Genomic DNA, 26,800 nt, shown 5'->3' with positions numbered 1-26,800 from the left:
TGTCAACCAAGCTTAATATATTTTTATTTGTCCAGTAAAAGTAACTTCACAATCTATTAAGAATGAAATTTTAACTGAAGAACAACTTCTGTTCTATTTTCCATTAAAGAAAGCATAAAGGACATCTGTATTCAAGTAAATATATAATTATGACATAATGACAGACTAAATCAAGTACCCAAAATAAAATGTTAAAGTATGAAAATGTTTAGTCCTCTTACCTTTTCCGTTCTAAACTGATAAAATACAATCAGAAAAAAATAATTTACATGAAATCTGTTTTCTTACTGTGACTTGTGATTTACTGTTCCATTTAATTGAAAATGTTTTGGCTTCAGTTAGTAATTTTTGTAAAGTAGTACTTAAATAAGTCCTGAAAATAACAATATTAGAGCTGTGAACATTACATCTCATCTAATAAATTATACTAAAACTGTAATGATAAAAAAAGGCTACAAAACTTCTCTGCTTATTCTAAATTCCTTTCCCAGAGTTCAAGTAGAAAAGGAATTTTTAGACAACAAAGTTACCAAAGTTACCTGTCGATAACAGATATCACAATTTAGTATACTCAGCCAAAAAACAAACACCCTAAGAAAAGTGAAACTGTTTTTGTCATTCATTCTGTGCTATACTCGTCTTATGTACCTTTAATCGTAGTCACAAATTCTGTCCTAGAGACTTGCCTTTTCTAACCTAAATAGTGCTGACTCAACATTTCATCCCCACTTCACTTCTAGCAATTTTGATGTCTCAACCCAAATTTAATCTCTTTTATCGAAAATTATTTCAAGGACAAAATTTTCATAAATTACTCTAACAACAACAAAAAAGCAGAACCTCTAATTGTAGAACACAAATGTAAAATAATATACAAGAAACTTTATCTCAACTTGAAGAGTAAATAATATCTGGGTGTTAAAAAACAGTCCTAAGATAAATTTTACTTATTTTTTTTTTTTTTCAGCACGGGGTCAATTATGACCAATTTAAATTATGTTACTTGGGGGATCCCTGGGTGGCTCAGCGGTTTGGTGCCTGCCTTTGGCCCGGGGCGTGATCCTGGAGTCCCGGGATCGAATCCCATGTCGGGCTCCCTGCATGGAGCCTGTTTCACCCTCTGCCTGTGTCTCTGCCTCTCTCTCCCTCTCTGTGTCTCTCATGAATAAATGAATAAAAAATTTTAAAAAAATTATGTTACTTATACTGTCATTTCAAAAGACAGGTTCCCAAAAGCCTTTACTAAAATTCTATGCTGAGTATAGAATTTGGTCCTTACATGTTTTTGTGTGAACTGTTTTAGAATTACTGATTTGATGAACATAAAGTCTATATAAGAAGATGAAAATACTCAATCAAAATCTGTTTCAAATAGTTCCAGGCTTTAAATAATATCTGTAAATGTATTCTTGTACACCTGTATCCCTGACAGTATTATTTCGTAGTATGATCACAGCAAGTATATGGATTTTCCAATTTTGTGGGGGAAATATTCAGTGTACTGAAATTTAACTGCATTTAAAGTCATTATTAAACACAAAACAAGTCATATAGTATTATCATACACTAAATGACAATTCAACATTTTATTTATAGTCTCAGTGGTAAAAACTAAACCTAAAAGAAATGTGTATGCAATGTGACACATTTTCAATGTTTAAAGAACACCCTGAATATGGAATTTAAAAAGTAATTATACTAGGGAAAGAAAAGAGAATCCATGAAAAGACTTAAATCATTACTGCTAGAACTGATTATTCTGTTATGTGCAAACTCAAAGGATTTGAGTCTTGGCTAGAGAAAAAGAAAACGAATCTTGCATATATTCTGATTTATGCAGGATGAAATCTAGGCATATTGTTAAGGGATAAAAAGTTCTATGATCCTCAGAAGAAATGGAAATAATCTGTAAGAAAGATAAATTTCAGCCTTTTTACTAGCAGGAAATCCTTTAAGGGTTAAATATCACTCTAGAACCATCTCCTTCAGAATACTTCTAGTAACCTTTGCAAGGTAAGTTTTTAAAAATACAATAAAAGGTATCAATTGTTGGTAGGTAAAGACATATTACTGCCTAAAGCAAACCCAAGACTGGATATAACACAGATCATAAAATTTTTATTATTCAGTTTAAAGTTGTAAAAAAAAAAAAAGTAGCTTTTTGCTTGTTCTCATATTTATATGTTATCGCTCGATTTCTGAGGATTCCAAATCAATTAAGCTCTAACTTTAAAAAGCATTAAAGACCCCTACTGTAGCAAACAGTGTATTCTATAGTTCATCAATTTTACTTTCCATAAACATAGGATTTTAAAGAAGATGAAAATGACAGCAGTCTCCATAATCTTAAAATTTAGGTGAAACAAATATCCTCATGGTTACAATAACTTGTAAAATGTAACCAGGTCACTAGACCAACATACTAGTGTACAATTTTAATAATTTCTAGCAGCAAAACACCTGGAATAGCCATTAACAAATGTGCTCATCAGATTGTAGATTAATTTCTTTGTAAGAAGTAATTTTTAAAAAGTCTAGTTTGATTGCAGGCAAACATGAAAGATATCAAAGATCTTGTTTTTCTCCACCTTTTCCAGTGGAATCAGGTGCAACTGGAACCTTATTAGTTTCAACAAACACAGATTCAAAGGCAGCTTCCTGTTCATCCAAAGAATCAGCAGCCGTGGCTCCTTTAATTAGTGTTGTGTTGGTAAAAGATTGTTGCTGCTTGGAAATTTTGCTGGATTCCACTGCTTTTCTACCTCTTCTTTTACCAAGAATTTTTACATAATTAGCAGGTATAAGTCCTGTTGTTTGACCATCAAGACTAGCCAGAAGCCAACCACGCACTTTGGGTTGCTGTTCTGATAGAAGAAAAGACAGCCTTGTAATTATAACACACACTTTGGAGTCCAACACAATATCCATAATAAAATATTATGTTAAATCTGTGTTATATTTACACACTAAAATATATGACTTAACAGTTCTAGGGTCCCTTCTTATAATTTATACTTTTTACTTTATACTTACTAAATATATTTTCAACTTTGAAGAACATGAAGTTTATATCAGTTCGACCAGTCATAGAGTAAGGAGATTCATTCTCCCAAAAGCTAAAACTAACATCAGTGTCTTTCATATTTTAAATTGAAATTTAAGAAATGAATTCCTCATTTCTTTTCAATAGAACTTAGAAGCAAGTATAGAAAATATATACCTTTACACAGCCAGATTCTTTATATACTTTTGGCCAAAATATAAAATTCATTCTATGTGATTGTGATGAACCTTTTTTTTTTTTTAAAGTAGGCTCCATGTTGGCATGACTTGAATTCATGAATCCTGAGATCAAGACCTGAGCTGATTATCAAGAGTCCAACACTTAAACAACTGAGCCAGCCAAGTGCCCCTGTGATGAACAAACAATTCTGAAGATAGTGAATGCTGTGGATTTTAATCCAAGATGAGGAAAAATAAAGACCTCAGTTATCTCTAGACATGTGACAAAAAAGGTAAGGCAATACTTTAAGCTTGAAGTAGGAAAGATTTACTTAATATATTCAATTTTGTATTTTGGTATTTGCTGTCTCTCATTTTAGTTCAGCAGCGTAAGTCAGGTACAATAGAACATTATGTTAATACTCTACTACAGAGAAAAAAAACGCAAAATGGACCATATTTGTGACTGATTTTGTTCTAAATGCTCAGATGTACGTTACGTGAGCAATGGAGAAAAGAAGCAAAGCTAAAGTGTTCAGAGGCATCATTAGTGGAAGAATAATTTTAGATATAAAATTTTCCTGAAATACTATATGTAATTGAAAGAAACCAGACTTGATCTTTTTTATACTTCACATTAAAACTAATTATTCTTATGAGTCCTAATTCTAACAATAAATCTTAAAATGGAATTATTCTTTTGAAATTCAAAATAGTTTAACTGCTATTTTCACTAGAAGAAAAATATAATATTTAGAAACCTAGGTTTTATGTATGAGGGATGAAGCAGAGATTTAGCAGATTTGACCCAAATTTTTCAATTATTTATATAATAAACAGTTTGCACACTGAAGGTATTTTTCCCCATATAAAAAATGATTACACTAATTAAAGGTTCAAGTTTCCATTAAAAGATCACATAGGAAACAGCCCAGGCAGGCCCTTACAAGTATAGGTTCTGAAGTCAGATAAACCTAGGTTCATAGTCCTGCTCCATCACATCTTAGCTTTGTGATCTCGGACAATTTAGTCACTCTGAGTCCTGGTTTTTTCGTAAGTAAAACAGAGACAGTACAACAATAGTACCCACTTCATATCATTTTTGTAAGGGTTAAATGCAGGATCTAAACTATAGTGCCTTGTACTATAAAGGACAGCTGTTACTGTCATTAGTATCTTTACCAACAAAATGTTATTTTTCCTAGCAAACCTGAATCCCCACAAACACACAACCCCCTCCCATCGCCAATTCATTAAAAATTTTGATCATCATTACTGGGAAAGCTAAGGAAAAAAGCCATTTTTGCCTGGAGCCATTAAAAACTATTAGTGTCCTAGTCCAAAAATAAACCTGAGATATGTAGAAATTTCTTGCTGAGATTCTTTAAAAATTCATGACAGTAATTCCTAAAATGTTCATGTTGGTGTTTCTGAAGTAAACACCATTCAAATAAAAAAGAAAGCAATACCAGTCCAAGCAATCAAAGATTGACAGGGATACTTACATGACACTGGATAATTTCTTTGGGTTGTTAGATTTATTACACATAGTGCTTACCTCATGGTTTTTTTGTCTTTTGTTTTTTTTTTCCTCCTCATGTTTTTGTGTAGGGGTTAACAGGGCTTGGAATTCAAGTTTTGAGTTTAGAAGAGATGATATAAACAAAATCTTTCCCTATCTCAGTGAAATATTACTGTAACAACTCTGTTGGGCATTTCTCCCCCACACCCTCAGGTTTGGAAGTTCTAAACTGACACGAAAAGAGAAATTCTAGCAACTACTTCTGAGTTAACTAACAATGAACAAGATCCTTTGTTGCAGTTTTTAATACTACATTTACAAATTCAAAAAATTCATGGATAATTCCAATTTATTCATGTTTTGTTACCTTTGAGAGCTAAGTTAAGCATATCACCAGCACGGAAAGAAATTTCTTCTTCAGATACAGCAGCAAAATCATATTCTGCTCTAGCAACTACGTGGTCATCCTCACCACTTGCCCAGTTGGTATTGTCTACAAACCAAATTAAGAATTAAGAGTTATAACTATGATTTGTAAACTCCATAAATCTACTTCCCAAGAGAAAAGTACCCCCCAAAGTAAATTCTATAACACTGCATAAAATCCAACAATATGTTCACTACGATATCGATTGATTACGAACTTTCTTTTTCTTTAAGTTCAAAATTACAATTACCTGTATGTTCTTATCCACTTCCCGGTCAGTAAGTTTTAGAAAGATAAGGGAATTATGTCCTATGTATCTTTGTATCCTCTACAGTATTAAGTTCAGTATATTGTAAACAGTAGTCAGGCAATGTGTACTGTTTTGTTAACAAACAATAAATAAATCAATAAACTTATTTTTGCTACATACTCATTTTCCAGTTTTCAAGTTCTTAACTGAAAATATAGCTGGATCAAAATATTAAAACAAATGACTATGAAGAATGCTAATTTAATAAATCTATTCTTGAAATTTGAGATTGTTATGTGGTTTTTGAATGCATTCTTTTACTCTTACCTGTTACTTCATCATTATGGGTAGACAGCAGTTTCCAGATGAGGTAAGGACCACCAAGGATAACAGCAAAGAACAAGAATATTGGCCAAGATTTTGCTGAGTTAGCTGCTCTGTCCTCAGCACCAAGGCAAGCCACAGTTCCTTCACTTTCTGCCCACAGGTCCTCATTCTCAGAGCCTCTTCTTAAACCTATCATCCACTGTAACCGTCGATAAAGATACCTTATAGTCCTGACTAATGCAAAAGCTGAAAAAACCTTTGTGAAATGGATTTTTAATCGGGAAAAGTGATTTGCTACATCCAATACAGCCCTGAAACTGTTATAGACAGCTGAAAAGGTAGCATCCATCATCATACTGACGGAGGCAAATGCATGCACAATACTTTCAATGGACTGAAATGCACCTCTGCTGCTTTCTTCAGCTTGCTGAACAAATCTACTGGGTGGCAGATCATCTACCCGGAGGCGGTTATAGCCCAACCCATTATATCCATAACTATAAGGGCTATAATTTCCATAAAACGAATTTCCATAGGCACCATATCCTGAAGAAAATGAACTGTAAGCAGGCCTGAAAGTATTCACATTGCTGCTTCCTGTCTGCTGTGATGGCCTTGGAAGAATAGGTGGGGGCACTCTGGTAAGTGTTGGTTGTCCAGGTCTTGTCAATAAAGTAGGACCCAAATCAGCAGATCTAAAACCAAATAAAGCACATAATAAATTCAACTCAAAGTAACTATAAAATACTTCTTACAAATCTAGTGTTCATGACAGATTTGTTGAAGATATAAGAATAAGGAATAGTCTAATACCCACATGCTTACAGAATCTCAGTCTTTAAACAAAATGGACAAGTAAAATAGCTGACTAAACTCTGCTATTTTCTTGTTTAGTTATGCTGACATTATTAGCAGATCTTCAGTCTATTTTCTCAGTTAGTTACAACTATGTATCTGTCTTTGCTTGCACCTAAATGGTACTATCTTAATTACTTTTTTTTAAAAGATTTATTTATTTATTTATGCAGAGAGAGAGAGAGAGAGAGAGAGAGAGAGGGGCAGAGACACAGGCAGAGAGAGAAGCAGGCTCCATGCAGGAAGCCCGACGTAGGACTCTATCCCAGGTCTACAGGATCACACGCCGGGCTGCAGGCAGCACTAAACCGCTGCACCACCAGGGCTGCCCAATTACTACAGTTTTACAGGAGGTCTTAGCATCAAATAAAACAAGTCCTCCTACAATGTTCTTCAAGAGTGTTTCAGCTATTTGACCCTTTGAATTTCCATATACATTTTAGAATCAGAGCTTGAAGTTCTACACCCTCTCCCCCCAAAAAACCCTACTGAGATTGTCTGGGATTACACTGAATCTGTAGATTAATTTAAGTCAGATTTTTATAATAGACTTCCAACTAACATTTATTAGCTCTCTAAAAGATTTTCCTCAATAATGGTTTTTAAAAATAACTTTATTGAGTCTCCATAATGTTTTATAGTTTCCATGTGGCAGGTTTTCTCTAAATTTATTCACATATATTTGGTATTTTTTGATGCTATTGTAAATGGTGTCTTCTAGAATTTCACTTTGATACTGTTATGTATAAATTTATAGATTTCTTGAATATAGTCCTTGTATCCAACAATCTTGCTTTTGATTCTTCTGGATTTTCAAAAATCTTAAGGATTTGCAATCAGATTGTACGTGAATAATGGTAGGTTTATTTCTTCTTTTTCAATTCTTACAGCTTGATATCCTGAATAGAAGTGATAACAGGGATTCTTGTCTTGTTCCTGATTTTAAAGGGAAAGTTCTCAATGTTCACCATTGATTATTAAGTTTGCTGCAGGGTTGTTGTAAATTTAGTAGTTCCTTTTCTATTTCTATTTGCTAAGTTTTTTTTTTTTTCATGAATAAACACTGAATTTTATCAAATGATTTCTCAGCAACTATCATGATTATGATTTTAATTATGAATTCAATTTCTTTAGTATCATGCCACTTAAAATATGGTCTGTGGACAGGGCTAATTTATGAATCATATGTACTGATCTATAATGAGCGAAGTACAAATGAGATTGTTTAAGTAATCTGAATTGCTATATTTTAACTGTATTTTATAAAAGTACCGGCTATAAGTTCAAATATTTTGAGAAGCACTGCTTTATTTATTTAAAAAAGAATTTTATTTATTTATTTATTTATTTGAGAGAGAGACAGCCAGCACAGGCAGGAGGAGCAGCAGGGAGAGGAAGAAGCTGACTCCCTGGTGAGCAAGGAGCCTGACCCAGGACTCAATCCCAACACCCTGGGATCATGACCTGAGCTGAAGGCAGATGTTTAACCGACTGAGCCACCCAGGTGCCGTGAGAAAGCACTGCTTTAATAATTACAGGACTATTCATCGTCCCTATTTGTAAATTATACCTTGCTTCATCCCCTAAATTTCTTCCCCTTCCCTTCTGTCTTTTCCGTACTTTTGTCTCCTTGTGCAAAAATATGTTGGATATTTTCTTCCTATCCTTCAATCACTGCTATTCAAGAGTCAATCTACCACAAAATAAGTATCTTGTATTATAATGTAAATCAGTGAATTCTTAATGCCAATTAAACTAAATAGTGTCTCATTGTCAATTGTTGCTTTACATCCTGGCCTGATAATTTCATTATCTTATAGACTGCTATTTCATTGTCTGAAAAACCACAGCCAGTCCATACTCTCAGTAGTTACAGAACATGCTTTAAGTCACTGATTCTCTCTGTAGCAATGTCTAATCTGTGGTTAAACCCAATGAGTTAATTTTGGTTATTGTAATTTTTAGTTCTATATATTCCTTTTCCTTTTAATAGTTTCCAAATATCTGCCAAAATTCCTTATGTTTTCTTCTTCCTTCAACTTAAAAGTCCCTTTGGTAACTCCATTTTCTGAAGCCTATGAATCTGTTGTTTTACTTAGTTGCTATTGTTATCTAATGTCCTTCTGGGTCCTGTTATTGGTTTTGCTTATGCATCAGACATACATGAAGAATTGAAGCAATAATTTGAGACTCTGAATGATGTTCTCTTCCTCCAAATATATTTCCTTCTGGACACTGGTTTCTTAAATATCCTCTACTTCAGACAGGCTGTTATCAATCTATGATATCCTTAATCTAATTACAGGAACTAAGATGATTTAAAGCTGGGCTTATGTTCCTGTAAGGGCTGTCTGGTTCCTTTATACCCTCATACCTAGATGTATCTTTTCAGGGTCATAATACAAGATATGGGTAATTTTTCAGCACTTTCTCTTGGAAGACCACTAGACTCTAACCATGCTCCAAGAGTCTGTCAAAAGTGTTCTTCAACTAGCTTTTCATCATCTAAACTGCTTCTTTTGGAATCACCAGTAGTAGTAGTAGTAGTAGTAGTAGTAGTTCTTCTCCTTTTCCTTCTTCTTCTAAGGATTTATTTATTTATTCATGAGAGACACAGGGAGAGGCAGAGACATAGGCAGAGGGAGAAGCAGGCTCTCTGTGGGGTGCCCAATGGGGGACTCAATCCCAGGGCCCCGGGATCACGACCTGAGCTCAACCACTGAGCCACCCAGGTGTCCCTCACCAGCAGCTTTATGGGAATCCACTCTCACCTTTGTGGATTCCCATCTTTTTCTGGATCTGGGCTCCATAAATCGTTATCTTCTTATTTGCTCTATAATGCATTCAAGGAGATGTTCTTATATTCTTCTTAGCTTTTCTATTTGTCCTCAGGATTTTTTTTTCTAAATTACTTCTTCTGCCATCAGAAGTCCTTCTCACAATTCTTTGTCCGTCATCATATAGCATCTTACATTCCTACACATGTCTGCCTCTTCTACAAGGAAAGCTCCTCATAGGTACAGGAGTTATCCTTGGGATTGGATAACTTTTCATCACCTAGTACATTACATAGCATATTATAGGTAGTGATATAAACACTATGCTTAAGTCTCTCTTTAGTGAATATTTAAAATACATATATCACCCAGACTATTAACACAGATTTTCTTTATATTTCCTCTACTATTTTATAAATTTTGATGAATACGTTAGTTTAAAAATTATAAGGAATTAAATGTAAATACTTAATAAGAAAAAAATGAAAGTTTCCCTCTTACTCTTCTCTGTTTTTTTTTTTTTTTTTATGATAGGCACACAGTGAGAGAGAGGCAGAGACACAGGCAGAGGGAGAAGCAGGCTCCATGCATCGGGAGCCCAACGTGGGATTCGATCCCAGATCTCCAGGATCGTGCCCTAGGCCAAAGGCAGGCACTAAACCGCTGCGCCACCCAGGGATCCCTCTTCTCTGGTTTGAATGCTATTTCTGACATATAGACAAGTAAAGTATCCACATATGGTTTGTCTTTTGGTTACAACCAGCAAAATAAGAACTAAACAGGCCTATGACTTAGAGTAACAGAAGATGTGTATATTCAGTGCTGAATGTGCCAAAAGTCTTCCGACCTAACTTTTTATTTCGAAAAACTTAGAAAAAAAAGTTGAAGGTACAATACCCACATTCCTTCTATCTAGATTCAACAACTGCTATTGTTTTGTCACATGTTTTCTCTCTAGTTTTTAAAAAATTCTTGAACCATTGAAAGTAACTTGTAGACTTGATACATTACTTAAATACCACAGCATGCATTTCATACAAAACCACATTATTTTCCCATCTCTAAAAATTAACAATTCCATATTATTATCCAATTGATATTCAACATATATCCATTATCCTCAAAAGTCTTTAAATAGCTTTAAGATAAAATTCATATACCATGAACTCAGCTATTAAGTATAAAATTAAGTGGTTTTTTGGTATATTCACAGAGAATCAACCTATGTAATTCCAGAACATTTTCATCATCCCAGAAAGAAATCCAAAATTCATTAGCAATTACTACTCATTCCCTGTTCTATTCCCAATCCCAGGCAACAACTAATCTAATTACTGTCTCTATAGGTTTGTCTATCCTGGTTATCTCATGTATAGTCAATTCTTGTTATTTTTGATAGTTATATTCTATAAAGTTGCTGTGAACATTGAATTAGCAAATACATAATCACTGCTCCTGGGGAAAACAATGCACTTCAGTACTATTCTTAGGTGCCATTTTAAAACAGCCAAATCACCAACAAAACATGTGATGTGAAAATGTGGCATCCACTAAACTGTGAAAAGGACACCTGTTTATAGCATAAAGCTGAAAACAAGAAGCCAGAGTGTTGCTTTGTTTAACCCCGGCTGAGAGATGACTCAGATCTTTGCCACTCTAAGCATGTTTATGAACCAAAAGCAACTGTATCATTTTACATTCCTACCAACAGTGCATGAGGGTTCCAATTCTTCCACACCTTTGTCAGCACTTGTTAATATTTATCTTTTTCATTTTAGCCATCCTAGTGGGTATGAAGTGGTATCTCACTGTGGTTTTGTTTTGCATTTCCCTGACAGCTAATGATATTGAGTATCTTTTTATGGGCTTATTGGCCAGTTTTAGATCTTCTCTGGAGAAATGTCTATTCAGATATTTTGCCCATTTGAAAATTTGGGTTATTTGCCTTTTTATCATTGAGTTGTAAGAGTCAAACCTCTTTTTCAGGTTGTTGTGGGTTTTTTGAACAAAAATTCAGTTAAGATTCATACACTGCATTTGGTTTTTTCCTCATCTCTTTTAAATTAGAATTATTGTTTCTTTGAAATGCCTTTGACTTTTTGAAGAGTCCAGCCAGTTTTGTTTTAGAATGTCTTACATTCTGGATCTGTGTTTCCCTAAAATGTTGTTTTTCAATGAGAGAGCATGTGTGCAGAGAGGAGCAGAGGGAAAGAATCTCAAGCAGTTTCCTGCTGAGCATGGAGCCCAAGATGGAACTCAATCTCACAACCCTGAGATCATGACCTGAGTCGAAATCAAGAGTTGGACACCCAACTGACTGAACCACCCAGACACCCCCTAAAGTGCTCTTTAAATATATCTGTATCCTCTAGATTTTCAGTTAAATTAATCATTGCATCTAAAGGTTTAGTTAAGTTAACATTTTTGGCAAGAACAATTCACGGGTTATGTTAACTTCATATTGTATCACATCACAAAAAGTGGAGTCAAACTTTAAAAAGGGTCAGCTGACTATTTTCTTTAGAGGTGTTCTAAAGTAGGAGCAATAATAGATAAAACAAAGTGAACAAACAGGCATATTAGATTTATGGAATAGAAACTAAACAAATGCAAAATGATTACGGGGCAAAGCTATGGGCCTACTCAATTCTGAGTCTGAAATCAGGCAGTGACAGCCAAGACTCAGGTTTCTAGGAAATAACAAGAATGAACAGTGCTCCACTCAAATGAAACTATTTCATTGCTTGAAGCAATGGGTTGGAATGTACTACCTTAGCTTCTAAAAAGAGATTATGAAGTTTGAGATTATTTTAAGACAATATTTTAAGATTTTTAGAAAGTTGCAGAACTAAGAAAGGTAGGACTCTAAGGTCTCAAGCACAGGAAATGAAACAAGAAAGCAACTTACTGGCTTAATCTTTTTTTTTTTTTTTAAAGATTTTATTTATTCATGAGAGACGCTTGAGAGAGAAGGGCAGAGTCATAGGTAGAGGGAGAAGCAGGCTCCCTGGGGGGAGTCTGATGCCGGACTCGATCCTAGGACCCTAGGATCATGCCCTGAGCCAAAGGCAGACGCTCAACCACTGAGCCACCCAGGTGCCCCTCACTGACTTAATCTTTGATATCCTTAATCTAAACTACTATTTTTATACTTGATTCTTATATGACATGGTGGATGCTGAAGAAGCAGACAGAGGCAACAGGAACCCTACTAGACAAAAGTAAATGTAGAAGGGAAAGAAGAGGAAACAGAACTCAAAAATGCCTGTGCAAAACAAACATATCAAGACACACAAGAAGAAACAAAAACACTAAGAAACCAAACTAACAAACAGCAGCAATTAGAATGAAAATTCAGCTTCTTGGGAAGATGGTGAAGGAATAGGGAACCCTAGTTTCATTTGGTCCCTGGAATTCAGCTAGATAGCTATCAAATCATTCTGAATTCTTGCAAACTCAAACGAATCTAAGAATTGCTATAATCCTATAAATAGAAAAGTGAACACTTTTTGCAAGGTAAGAGGTGCAGAGAAGTGAATCCAAGGCTAAGAAAAAACATATTGTGGGAAAAAAAAACCCCACAGGGTGAGGGAGCCTCAGTCAACTATCATAGAGTGATATAGCAGTGGAGCATAAAACCGGAACTTTTAGAAATTTACTCTGGCTGTCATATTAGACAATATAACTCTAGAAATTTTATAGATTAGTTGTTTGGATGGTTAATTTACCCATTTGTGTGAGTTTGGGATCCAGCTTCATTTTTCTCCCAAAGGGTTAATAAGCATTTTTATTAACATCGATTTTTTTAAATAAAATTTTTTTTACCATTAATTTTTATTGTCAACAAAATTTCTACTCTGGTTCTACTTCTGAATTGTTTCTTGTTTCACTGAATGTGTTCTCTCTTGATTCTCTGGATTTTGTTATTTCCTAATAAACCTGGTATAACCTCCCCCCGCAAAAAACAACAACAACAACAAAAAAACCTGCTCTAGTTGGGGGACATCCCTGCCTGAAAGTGGAGTGGAATCCTAGGTGGGACAGTGCAGTCTCAGGATCTCTGGTTACAGAAAGAACAGGGATGCCTGAGTGTGGCAGAGCTCCCAAGCTGAGGAGCAGGGAAGCCAGCTGCAGTGAGTCCAGGAGAGGGCTTTCAGAAAAAGGCTGCCATAAATTGTAAACTGTGGCACTGCAGGTGACTACTCTCCCAGCAGGGGCCCAGCAAGAGCCAGAACTAGGGGGATACTCCCCTTTTTGTCCTGGAAGGAATGGCGCACCTGTGTTCAGCAAGAGTCTGTAAAGTTTAAAGACTTCAAATGGGATTGCGTGCCTGAGATAAACATGCTCAGTCACAGACTAGGTGAACAGAGTGCAGATGGAAACCAGGGAGACAAGAGTGATTGACTGCTTTCTGTGAAGGCTCACTGAAGAGCAGAAGGTACATATTTTCAGTTCTGGGCCGGAGATCAGGGCACAGCCATTTTCATCTTCTAAAGCAAGAGGGAGGGATCCCTGGGTGGCGCAGCGGTTTAGCGCCTGCCTTTGGCTCAGGGCGCGATCCTGGAGACCCGGGATCGAATCCCACGTCAGGCTCCCGGTGCATGGAGCCTGCTTCTCCCTCTGCCTGTGTCTCTGCCTCTGTCTCTCTCTCTCTTTCTCTGTGTGACTATCATAAATTAAAAAATAAAAAATAAAAAATAAAATAAAAAAAAATAAAGCAAGAGGGAAACCTTTCAGGAAAAAAAAGCCACACAGAGCAATCTGAAGCTGCTTACACAGAGCCTTGCCACCTGGCAAGAGGGTGCAATACCGCTGGGGCAGAGACACCTGAGAATCAGCAAACTGGCCCCTGCTCCAGAAGACCAGCAAGAGCATTCAGCTAATAACAAGTTTACCAATCACACAGAATTGCAAAACCCCACTATATAGAATTTGGGGGTTTTTCCCCATGATTCTTTAGTCTTTTGATTTAAATATTTTTTCTCCCCCCCCCCCCTTTTTAAAAGATTTTATTTATTTATTCATCAGAGACACACAGAGAGAGGTAGAGACATAGACAGAGGGAGAAGCCAGACTCCTTGTAGGGAGCCCAACGTGGGACTTGACCAGGACTCCGAGATTACGACCTCACCACTGGGCCACCCAGGTGCCCCTCTTTTTTTCCTTTTCAACTAGTTTCTTATGTTATCAAATCTTTAAAAAAATTTTTTTAATTTTTATTTTTACATTTATATTTTATTTACATATATATATCCTTCATTTGTGGCTTCCTTTCGTTGTATTCAATTTTATTGTTGTATACATATAAGTTTTTCTTTCTATATGATTTTGGGATGTAGTTTCTTCTAACAGACCAAAATACACCCAAGACCTAGTGTATTATTCTGTTCTGTCCACCTGTTTCATTATATTCTCTGCCCCCCCCCACTTTTTTTTCTTTTTTGGTTCTGATCTCTTCTGATTTGTTTAGTATATATTTTGCTGGGGTCGTGGTTGATACTTTTGTACTTTGTTCCCTCATTCATCTATTCTTCTCTGGACAAAATGACAAGATGGAAAAACTCACCCCAGGGGAAAAAATAAGAGGCAGTACTAACTTCCAGAGACTTAATCAATATGGATACAAGTAAAAAGTTGGAGCTAGAATTCAGAATAATGATTATAGAGATACTAGCTGGGCTTGAAAACAGCATAGAAGACACTAGAGAATCCCTTTCTGGAGAATTAAAGAATTAAAATCTAATCAAGTTGAAATCCAAAGGCTATTAATGAGATGCAATAAAACAGAGGCTTAACTGCTAGGATAAATGAGGCAGAAGAAAGAACCAGTGATATAGAAGATAAAATGATGGAGAATAAAGAAAATGAAAAAGAGAGATAAACAACTATTGGATCATGAGGGGAGGATTTGAGAGATCAATGATACCACAAAGCAAAATAGTATTAGAATAATTGGTGTCCCAGAAGAAGAAGAAAGAAGGGCAGAAGGTATATTTGAGCAAATTATAGGAGGCACTGAACCCCCCTCAAAATCAATAAAAACAGGTCAACACCTTGACATATAATACTGAAGCTTGCAAATTTCAAAGACAAAGAGAAAATCCTGAAAGCATTTCAGGACAAGAGGTCCTTAACCTACAAAGGTAGAAACATAAGACTTGCAGCAGGCTTATCCACAGAGACCTGGGAGACCAGAAAGGACTAGCATGATATACCTAGGGTGCTAAGTGAGAAAAATATGCATCCAAGAATACTTTATCCAGCAAGGCTGTCATTCAAAATGGGAGAGATAAAAAGCTTCCAGAACAAACAGAAACTAAAAGAATTTGTGATCACTAAACCAGCCCTGCAAGAAATATTTTTTTTTAATTTTTATTTTTAATTTTATTTTTTATTTTACGATAGTCACAGAGAGAGAGAGAGAGAGAGGCAGAGACATAGGCAGAGGGAGAAGCAGGCTCCATGCACCGGGAGCCCGATGTGGGATTCGATCCCGGGTCTCCAGGATCGCGCCCTGGGCCAAAGGCAGGCGCCAAACTGCTGCGCCACCCAGGGATCCCTCCTGCAAGAAATATTAAAGGGGATCCTTTAAGCAAAGAGAGCCCCAAAATAACATAAACCAGAAAGGAACAGACATAATATATAGAAACAGTGACTTTACAAGTAATACAATGGCACTAAATTCCTATCTTTCAATAGTTACACTCTGAATGTAAATGGCCTAAATGCTCCTATCAAAAGACAAAGGATATCAGATTGGATTAAAAAAGCAAGACCCATTGATATGCTGTCTGCAAAAGACTCATTTTAGACCCAAAGACACCTCCAGATTGAAAAAGAGGGGGTGGGGACGCCTGGGTAGCTCAGTAGTTGAGCATCTGCCTTCAGCTCAGGTCGTGATCCTGGGTCTGGGGATTGAGTCTTACACTGGGCTCCCTGCAAGGAGCCTGCTTCTAGTTCTGCCTATGTCTCTGCCTCTCTCTCTGTATCTCTCATGAATAAATAAATAAAATCTTTAAAAAAAAAAAAAAAAAAAAAGGGCAGCCTGGGTTTAGTGCCCCCTTCACCCCAGGGTGTGATCCTGGAGACCCAGGATCGAGTCCTGGGTCAGGCTCCCTGAGTGGAGCCTGCTTCTCCCTCTGCCTGTGTCTCTGCCTCTCTCTCTCTTTCTCTCTGTGTCTCTCATGAATAAATAGGTAAAAATCTTAAAAAAAAAAAATGGGATGCCTGCCTGGCTCAGTGGTTAAGCATCTGCCTTCCGCTCAAGGCGTGATCCTGGAGTCCTGGGATTGAGTCCCATATCAGGCTCCTTGCATGGAGCCTGCTTCTTCTGTCTCTGCCTCTCTATGTCTCTCATGAGTAAGTAAATAACAAAATTTAAAAAACACATCGATAATTATACAATAACAGTAAAGATCTTGAACACCTCACTCACAGCAATGGACAGATCATCTAAGCAGAAGATCAACCAAGAAATATAGGCTTTGAACAACACACTGGATCAGATATACTTCACAGATATCTTCAGAACATCCAACCTAAAGCAACAGAATACACATTCTTCTTGAATGCACATAGAACATGGTCCAGAATAGATCACATACTGGGTCACAAATCAGATCTCAACGGATATCAAAAGACTGGAATTATTCCCAACATATTTCAAACCACAGTGCTTTATTTATTTATTTTTAAAGATTTTATTCATTTATTCATGAGAGACACAGAGAGAGAGAGAGGCAGAAACACAGGCAGAGGGAGAAGCAGGCTCCACTCAGGGAGCCCGACGTGGGACTCGATCCCAGGTCTCTAGGATCACACCCCGGACTGCAGGCGACGCTAAACCGCTGCGCCACCAGGGCTGCCCCAAACCACAGTGCTTTAAAACTTGAACTGAGTCAGAAGAGGAAATTTGGAAGAACTCAAAAACTTGGAGGTTAAAGAGCATCCTATTAAAGAATGAATAGGTCAACCAGGAAGTTAAAGAAGAATTTTAAAAATTCACAGAAACAAAGGAAAATTACAACACAATTGTTCAAAACCTTTGGGATGCAGCAAAAGGTAGCCCTAAGAGGGAAGTAAATAGCAATATAAGCCTTTCTCAAGAAACAAGAGAAGTCTCAAATACACAACCTAACCTTACACCTAAAGCAACTGGAGAAAGAACAGCAAATCAAGCCTATGCAACAGAAGAGAATTAACAAGGATCAGAGCAGAAATCCATGATACGGAAATCAAAAAAAAACAAGGGAAGCAATCAATGAAACTAGGAGCTGGTTCTTTGAAAGAATTAATACGATCAACACTTATCAAAAAGAAAAAAGACCCAAATAAAATCATGAATGAAAAAGGAGACATCACGACCAACATCAAAGAAATATAAACAATTATAACAACATCTTATGAGCAACTATATACCAACAAATTAGACAATCAGGAAGAAATAGATGCATTCCTAGAAATATATGAATTACCAAAACTGAAACAGGAAGAAATAGAAAACTGGAACAGACCAGAAAAACCTTCCATAACCAGCAAGGAAACTGTAGCAGTAATCAAAAATCTCCCAAGGGTACCTGGGTGGCTCAGTGGTTAAGGGTCTTGGGATCAAGTCCTGCATCAGACTCCCTGTTCAGTGGGGAACCTACTTCTCTCTGCCTCTTCTCCTCCCTCTGTTCATGCTGTCTCTGTCTCTGTCTCTCAAATAAGTAAATAAAATCTTAAAAAAATAAAATCTCCCAATAAACAAGAGTCCAGGGTCAGATGGCTTCTCAGGGGAATTCTACCAAACATTTAAAGAATAAATACCTGTTCTTCTGAAGCTGTTTCAAAAAACAAAACTGGAAGGAAAACTTATAAACTCTTTCTATGAGGCCAGCATTACTACCCTGATCCCAAAAATCAGACAAAGAATCCACCAAAAAGGAGAATTACAGACCAGTATCCCTGATAAACATGGATGCAAAAATTCTTACCAGGATACTAGCCAATAGAATACAGCTATATATTAAAAAGATTACTCACCAAAACCAAGTGGGATTTATTCCTGGGGTTTAAGGGTGGTTCAACATCCACAAAACAATCAATGTGATACACTACATTAATAAAAGAAAGGACAAGAACCATATGATCCTCTCAATAGATGCAGAAAAAGTATTTGACAATGTAGAACATCCTTTCTTGATTAAAACTCTCCACAGTGTAGGAATAGAGGAAACCTACCTCAGTATCATAAAAGCCATGTATGAAAAGCCCATAGAGATTATTCTCAATGGGGAAAAATGGAGAGCTTTCTCCCTATGGTTAGGAACATGACAGGGATGTTCATTCTCACCACCATTACTCAACGCCGTATCAGAAGTTCTAGCCTCATCAATCAGACAACAAAAAGAAATACAAGGCATCTGAATTGGCAAAGAAGAAGCCAAACTCTCACTCTTTGCAGATGACATGATACTCTATGTGGAAAATCCAAAAGACTCCACTCCAAAATTGCTAGAGCTCATATAGGAACTCAGCAAAGTGGTAGGATATAAAATCAATGCACAGAAATCAGTTGCATTTCTATATAGTTATAACAATGAGACACAAGAAAGAGAAATGAAGGAATTGATCCCATTTATAATTATACCAAAAACCGTAAGATACCTAGGAATAAACCTTACCAAAGAGGTAAAGGATCTGTACTCTGAAAACTATAGAACACTCATGAAAGAAATTGAGGAAGACACAAAGAAATGGAAAAAATGTTCCATGCTCATGGATTGGAAGAAAGAATATTGTTAACATGTCTATGCTTAGAGCAGTCTATACATTCAATGCAATTCCTACCAAATACCACCCACATTTTTCACAAAGCTGGAATAATTCTAAAATTTGTATGGAACCAGAAAAGATCCCAAATGGCCAAGGGAAAGCTGAAAAAGAAAACCAATTGTGGCATCACAATTCAGGACTTTAAGCTCTATTACAAAGCTGTAATCATCAAGACAGTATGGTACTGACACAAAAAGAGACACACAGATCAATGGAACAGAATAGAGAACCCAGAAATGGACTCTCAATTCTACGGTCAACTGATCTTCAACAAAGCAGGAAACAATATCCAGTGGACAAAAGGCAGTCTCTTCAACAAATGGTGTTGGGAAAATTGGACAGCCACAGTGCATTTTCTTACACTATACACAAAAATAAACTCAAAGTGAATGAAAGGCCTAAATGTGAGACAGGAATCCATAAAAATCCGAGAGGAGAACACAGGCAGCAAGCTCTATGACCTTGCTAGACAAGCTCTAGCTTCTTGCTAGACACATCTCCAAAGGCATGGGAACAAAGGCAAAATGAACTATTGGGACTTCATCAAGATAAAAAAGCTTTTTCACAGCAAAGGAAACAATCAACAAAACCAAAAGACAATCTACAGAAGAAGAGAAGATATTTGCAAATGTTTTATGAGATAAAGGGTTAGAATAAGAATCTATAAAGAACTTACTGAACTCAACACACAAGGAACAAATAATCCAGTCAAGAAATGGACAGAAGACATGAATAGACATTTCTTCAAAGAAGACACGCAAACGGCTAACAGACACACGAAGAAATGCTCAACATCACTCGGCATCAGAGAAATACAAATCAAAACTACAATCAGCTCACACCACTCAGAATGGCTAAAATTAACAAGTCAGGAAACAAATGTTGGTGAAGATGTAGTGAAATGGGGAACCCTCTTACACTGCTGGAAGGAATGCAAGCTGGTGCAGCCATTCTGGAAAACAGAATGGAGGTTCCACAAAAAGTTAAAAATAGAGCTACCCTACAACCCAGCAATTGTACTACTAGGGATTTACCCCTAAGATACAAATGTAGTGATCCGAAGGGGCATGTGCACCCCAGTGTTTATAGCAGCAATGTCCACAATAGCCAAACTATGGAAAGTGCCCAGATGTCCATTGACAGATGAATAAAGAAGATGTATATAATACACACACACACACACACACACACACACACACACACACACACACACAGGAATATTACTCAGCCATCAAAAAGAATGAAATCTTGCCATTTGCAACAATGTGAATGGAACTAGAGGGTATTATCCAAAGCGAAATAAGTCAATCTGAGAAAGGCAATTTTCACATGATTTCACTCATATGTGGAATTTAAGAAACAAAACAGAGAAGCATAGAAGAAGGAAGGGAAAAATAAAGGAAGATGAAATCAGAGAGGGAGGCAAACCGTAAGAGACTTAATCATAGGAAACTTAGGGTTGCTAGAGGGGATGGAGTTAACTGGGGTGACGGACATTAAGGTGGACACATGATGTAATGAGCACTGGGTGTTATATAATACTGAAACTAATACTAATACTTCTGGAACTAATAACACACTATATGTTAATTGATTGAATGCAAATTTAAAAAAGAATGCAAAATCATTCAAGGAAAAACAAATTTTATATAACAGTTTAACAAAGATTCCCAATATGTTTAAAATAGTAAATGAGCTCAATGAAGCAATAATGTCTATGAAATAAAAACTGAAATGCAATAAAAACATGTAAATATGAAAAAAATTCTCAAGAGACAAGGGTCCATTCTGGAAGAGATGGCTGACAGGACAAGAAGCTGTACAGAGCTTTCAAAAGACTCCTTGTGCTAAAGAGACAAAAACTAGAGTTCAGAACTCCTAAGGAGGACAGCCAAGGTAAAACCCCACACTTCAGATTAGGACCTTATACTAGTAAAGGTAAAATTGTATATATGAAATAGGCTAGCCCTTGTAGGAACTAAAACCACAGCTTTGAATTGGCTCAATTCTTGACTGTATTAAATGACCTTAGATTGCTAGTGATACAAGATGCCTGTCAAAGGCAAAACTCTCAGGAAGAAGACAGCATTCTAGGCCTCAAATTGCCTATACGATGTCCAGCTTTCACTAAAAAATAATTTGGCTTATATGAACACTAGCCTGTATGCAAAAAAAAAAAAAAAAAAAAAAAAAAAAGAACATCAGATAATACAAAGAGATCCGTAGGAGTCCAGATAACGGAGTTATCTGGGGAAAGATAGGCAGAGACTTTAAACTATGACTAAAATAGTCAAGGAAAAAAGACAAGATTGAGATTCTTCAGTAGACAATAGAAACTATTAAGCAGGACCAAATGGATATTCTAAAACTAAAAAATTAAAATAACTAAAATTATGAATTTAATGATTGGTTCAATACTAGGTTAGACACTCTGAAAGAAGAACATCACTAAACCTGAAGAGAATTCACAAGAAAATACCCAGAATGAAGCATGAGTAATAAAAGACTACATGCAGAAAGACTTTAAGGTATGGGCTGTACAGCGAAATACACAGTTCAAATGCAGTTAGAGTCAAAGGGATGAAACGATGATGGGTAGAAGCAGTATTCGAAGAGATAATGGCTGAGATTTTTCTGAAATGAATGAAAGACATCAAATCAGATTCAAGTATTGCTATGAATCCCACTCAAAATAACACAAACAAAATCATTCGCATTGAAGTCCAACAGAGTACGATCACTGAAAATCAAAAACAAAGAGAAAAATCTTTAAAGCCACCAGAGGAAAAACGAGATTACTTTCAAAGAAGTAAGAATAAGACAGAAATGGATCAAACTCTCAGAAAGCTTACAGAAAACTAAAAGGAAACAAACAAAAAAAAATGTAGGTCTCTTAATGACAATGCTGAGTTAGCAGATCTCTAGACTCTCTAGACTTACCCCTTAACTAAACAAGAAATGTCTTTATAGTCCAAAGTGTTGAAAATCATATAGTTACTTGTAGCAGAAAATATTCCTGATACAATGTTTAACAGGACTCCTGAAGAAGAGATGGGAAAGAACAGTGCTTAAACAATAAAGATATAATTAGTGAAAATTTTCCTGAATTAAAGATTGAATCCTTAGAGTGAACCTTATGGGTGCTGAGCATGAACACTATAGCTACTGAGCAGGAAGAAAAAATATACATGTCTGCATATTCACACCTGAATAGAGCATAATAAAGTTGTAGGGGACCAAGGTATCAGGCAAAATCTTAAAAGCTACTAAGAAAAAAATAGTCTATAAAGGAATAAAAATTAGATGTAACAGAAAAATTTCCATAGCTATACATCCTGGATATAAAGCCAAAGAAGTACAGCACAAAGAAAGAAATTTACAGGCTAATTTCACATATATATAGAGAGAGAGAGAGAGAAAGAGAAAGAGAGAGAGAGAGAGCGAGCTTAAAATGTAAAAACAGAATTGAACATTGTATTTTAGAAAATAATCACAATTAAGCAGTTCATCCAGAAACTTATGGATGGTTCAACATAAGAAAGTTAACTTATACAAATAAACCACATTTTCAAATTTAAAAAATACATATGATTATCTCAATAAATGGATAAAAGTCATTCATAAAATGTAATACTCCTTCATAATAAAAATCTGAGCAAGGTAAGGAGATAGAAGTTTGAAAGGAAATCTATTAAAAACCAAAAAGCATAAAGGGTGCCTGGGTGGGCAGTCCATTAAGCATCTGGCTTCAGCTCAGGTCAGAGTCCTGGGATTGGAGCCCAGCATCTTGTTAGGTTTTCTGCTCATTGAGGAGTCTGCTTCTCCCTCTCCTTCTGTGCATTCTCTTTCTCTCTCTCAAATAAATACATCTTTCTATAAAAAACCCAAAAAACAAAAAAAAAAAGCAAATATCATATCTTAATAGTGAGACTTGAGAAGCATTCCAATGAAAGTCAGAAGCAATACAAGGATGATGGTTATCTATGCTAGCTTATTTGTAAATGATAGAACTGTCAACATAGAACACAAGAGAATTTCAACTAAACCACCAGAACAACTTAAGTCTGAATTATGCTGGATATAAAAGATGGAAAAATACTTCCTCGAGATAGTTACATTATTTAAGGCAAAAAAGATTCAAATTCTCAAAAAGTTCCAATAAAAATCCCAGTAAGCCTTTTTATAAAGGGTAAATGTAACAAAGGCAATTCTGAAGAACAGCAATGTATGGAGGTTGTTCACATACCAGGTATGAAACTTATTAACAAGACAGTGTGGGGGTGCCTGGGTGGCTCAGTTAAGAGTCTGACTTTTGATTTTGGTTCAGATAGTAATCTCAGGGTCATTAGCAGGGGTCCCTCAGTGGGGAGTTTGCTTGAGATTCTCTCCTTCCCTCCTCCTGCTTGTTCTCTCTCTAAAATGAATAAATACAATCTCAAAAAAAAAAAAAAAAAAGTGGTGCTAGCATAAGAATAGAAAGACCAATAGAACATATCAGAAAGCTTCCCAAACAGAACCCACACATTTATGAAAGCTTAATATGATGCAGATGGCATTATAAACTAGTATGGTATAAATTAATGATACTGGGGTATTTATCCCCATGGGAAAAAAAAAACCTATATTCTCTACTTTGCAACTGATTTTATACAACAGAGTCAGTTCCAGGGAGATTAAAGATATGAATGTGAAATGCAGAATATTTCTTAAAAATAGAGAAAAAAAATTTTTTTTGAAAAAAATTTCCTTGATCTGAGGCAGAAAGGGTTTCTTAACCAAGACAGAAAAAACACAAACAATAAATATGAAAATTTTGGCTATATTTAAATTAAAATTATCTATACAACAAAAGTGAACATGAATACAAATACAGCAAGAAGACAAGTCACAGACTGAAAGATATTGAAAACATACAAAAATAGAGTAGTATGAATAAAGGACTTTTAATAAGTTGATAGGCAAATCTGAAGCCAATAAAAAAAAAGTGGGCAAGAAATATCAACAGAAAAAACTCAAATGGCTAATTTAATATTCAAAAAGATGCTCAATCTTATTACTAACCAGAGAGTACAAATTAAAAATGAAATATCATTTCATATCTATTAGGTTGGCAAATAAAGAACTAAAAAATAACATCAAGTGTTAGAAAGAATGTAGAGACACAATACTTTGCTAGTGAAAATGTAAACACTGGTATAAAACCACTTTGGGGAGCAACTTGGCAATAGTTAGTACTTGAAGCTAAGCATACCCTCCACCAAGCAATTCCACTTCCAATAACAATTAGGAAACACCTTGGAAATGAGGACAAGAAGAAAGGCACAAGAATGGTCACTGCAGGGGCGCCTGGGTGGCTCAGTCTGTGTCTGCCTTAGGCTCAGGTCGTGATCTCACTGTCCTGGGATCGGTTGGCATTGGGCTCCCTGCTCTGAGGGAGTCTGCTTTTCCCTCTCCCTCAGCCCCTTGCCCTTGCTCATGTTCTCTCTCTCTCTCTCTCACACACAAATAAATAAGCAAATAATCTTCTAAAAAAATCACTAGCAGTTTTTAATATGTAGCCAATACTTTAACACCTACAACAGAATAAGTTTAATAGAATATCCTTTGGTGGTTAAAATGAACTACAGATGTAAGTATGAACAAGAGAAACCTCAAAATCAGTATTTAATGGAAAAAATTTGCAAAATGATAGTTTGAACATAAAGTCTAAAAACACACTAAACACTATACACACAGATACACACACACACACACACACACACACACAAAACACAAAAACTACTAAACTATAAAAACATAATTGGGTACACAAACCACCAAATAGGGACAGTAGTTATAGCAGGAAAGAAGAATGGGAGGCTTAACACTTTCTCTAAGTTTTATTATTATTTTTTTAATCTGAAAAAAAAAAATCTGAGGCAGATCTGGAAAAATGTTCTTAAAGCTAGCGCGAGTCCCCAAGTATTCATTGTCTTAACACTCTACCAAGTTTCCATGTGTTCAAAATTCCCAACGAAGAAAAATGGGGGGAAAAAAAGGTTAATTTTACATAAACAGGACTTTTAACAAGATGCCAAGTATAAAACCTGTCTTCCCAAATTGCTGTCCAAGGTTTAAAAGAAAGTCCAATCAGGGTGGGGGGATCCCTGGGTGGCCCAGCGGTTTAGCGCCTGCCTTGGGGCCTAGGGCGTTATCCTGGAGTCCCGGGATCGAGTCCCACCCACGTCGGGCTCCCTCTGTGTGTGTCTCTCATGAATAAATAAATAAATAAATAAAACCTTAAAATTAATTCATTGAAATTAATCAATTTTAAAAAAAGTCAAATCATTCATAAAACAGCAGAAAGCGTCGCCCTCCAACTTAACAGTATAATCAAAGCTTATTACTCGTGATGAATCTATCATTATTAGATTAAGCTGCTAATGTGTTCAAGTATCTTAACATTTCAACAAGGATTACAAGATCTTACAACACAGCAGGAATACACCCAGTATATGGGGGGGGGGGGGGTTCTCCCTCTGCCTGTGTCTCTGCCTCTCTATCTCTCTGTGTCTGTCATGAATAAATAAATAAAATCTTTAAAAAAAAAAAAAAGACACCGATCAGAAACAACAAAACAAAACACAACACAACACACAGGCCTTGGAAAAGTGACCCACAAAGGCCATCTATATGTATAGGCCTCGGATTTAGGACTCCCGCTTGAAAGTTGCTTCTCCAGGTCTTCACCCAAAACGTCGCTCAGTTATGCAGAAAAACAACATAAAGTGCATAGACCCGGGTTTTCACAGCGACCTTCGGGGCCTCCACCAACTTGCCGAGAGGCGCGTGGAAGCCGGGCGGAGACTTTGCTCCCACCTGGGGCTGGGCCAATCTCAGCCACTCACACCTGCCAAAGACCAAAAGTCTAACATTTTTTTCTAAGGGCCGAGCGGTTCCGTCGCCGTGTTCCGCTCACAGGAAAGGGAGGCAGGAAAGCCTCCCGCTTTCTTGCAGGCGCCGGGACCCAGGGCGGGTCCCCCCAGTCAGAGACAGCCGTGCGGCCCCGGAGTGGTCTCTAGCTTAGACCCCCTCGGCGCCGGGGCCCGGCGCGGGGGGGGGGGGGGGGGGAGGGGACACCTCAGCCCCACAACGGCCTCAACCGTCTCCTGCCAAACCCCCGCTCCGCCCCGCCAGCCCCGCGGCCAGAAGAATCCCACACTCACTGGAAAGAGGGGCCGGGTCCCGGGCCCGGCCCGACCCCAGGAATTCGGCGGGTCTCCCAGGGCTTCGGGGGAGGAGGCGGCTGGGAAGCCATCTCCGCCGCCACCGCTCGCCTCCCCGTCCGCGCTGGGACTCCCCAGGCCCGGGTACAGCAGCACCTCGCCAGGCACAACGGGCAGAGCACCGAGTTCTCCACCCCCCGCCCACCCCGGCCGCCAGCACGCCGCTTGCGCTACTCTGCCAGATGGCACCTGAGGCCAGGACGCTGCTGCTAATCCACCGGGGGTGGAGGGTGTGGGGGGTGGGGGGGTGGGACTCTTTCTCTTTTAATTTGCAATTATGTCCATTGTAAACCTGAAGGTAGACGCTCATCGATATTTCTGGCAGCGGCTACAACGCCC

General features: G+C 37.0%; 1 protein-coding gene across 2 annotated transcripts; it reads right to left on the bottom strand.

The window, feature by feature from the left end:
• Positions 1-26,800, bottom strand: PEX13 (peroxisomal biogenesis factor 13). 2 transcript variants are annotated; one of them, XM_072743122.1, is made up of 5 exons: positions 26,402-26,560; positions 16,816-16,918; positions 5,749-6,443; positions 5,112-5,237; positions 1-2,864 (listed from the first exon to the last, which is right to left on the bottom strand). In XM_072743122.1, the coding sequence occupies exons 2-5, from the start codon at positions 16,830-16,832 to the stop codon at positions 2,566-2,568; spliced, it is 1,137 nt and encodes a 378-aa protein (XP_072599223.1). In that variant the 5' UTR covers positions 16,833-16,918; positions 26,402-26,560; the 3' UTR covers positions 1-2,565. The 2 variants fall into 2 exon arrangements, with proteins under 2 accessions (XP_072599223.1, XP_025848479.2); XM_025992694.2 differs by lacking the exon at positions 16,816-16,918 and having other exon boundaries at positions 26,402-26,800.

This window comes from Vulpes vulpes, chromosome 16, assembly GCF_048418805.1.
Source record: "Vulpes vulpes isolate BD-2025 chromosome 16, VulVul3, whole genome shotgun sequence".
Taxonomy (NCBI): Eukaryota; Metazoa; Chordata; class Mammalia; order Carnivora; family Canidae; genus Vulpes; species Vulpes vulpes.
This window is presented reverse-complemented; position numbering and strand designations above follow the sequence as displayed.

Coding starts and splice junctions, on each gene's coding strand:
- PEX13 (XM_025992694.2), bottom strand. CDS start 26,493: ATGGCTTCCCAGCCGCCTCCTCCCCCGAAGCCCTGGGAGACCCGCCGA. Junction 6,444..26,401: donor GGACCCGGCCCCTCTTTCCA/GTGAGTGTGGGA, acceptor ATTTGGTTTTAG/ATCTGCTGATTTGGGTCCTA. Junction 2,865..5,111: donor GCTTAACTTAGCTCTCAAAG/GTAACAAAACAT, acceptor TTCTTCTATCAG/AACAGCAACCCAAAGTGCGT.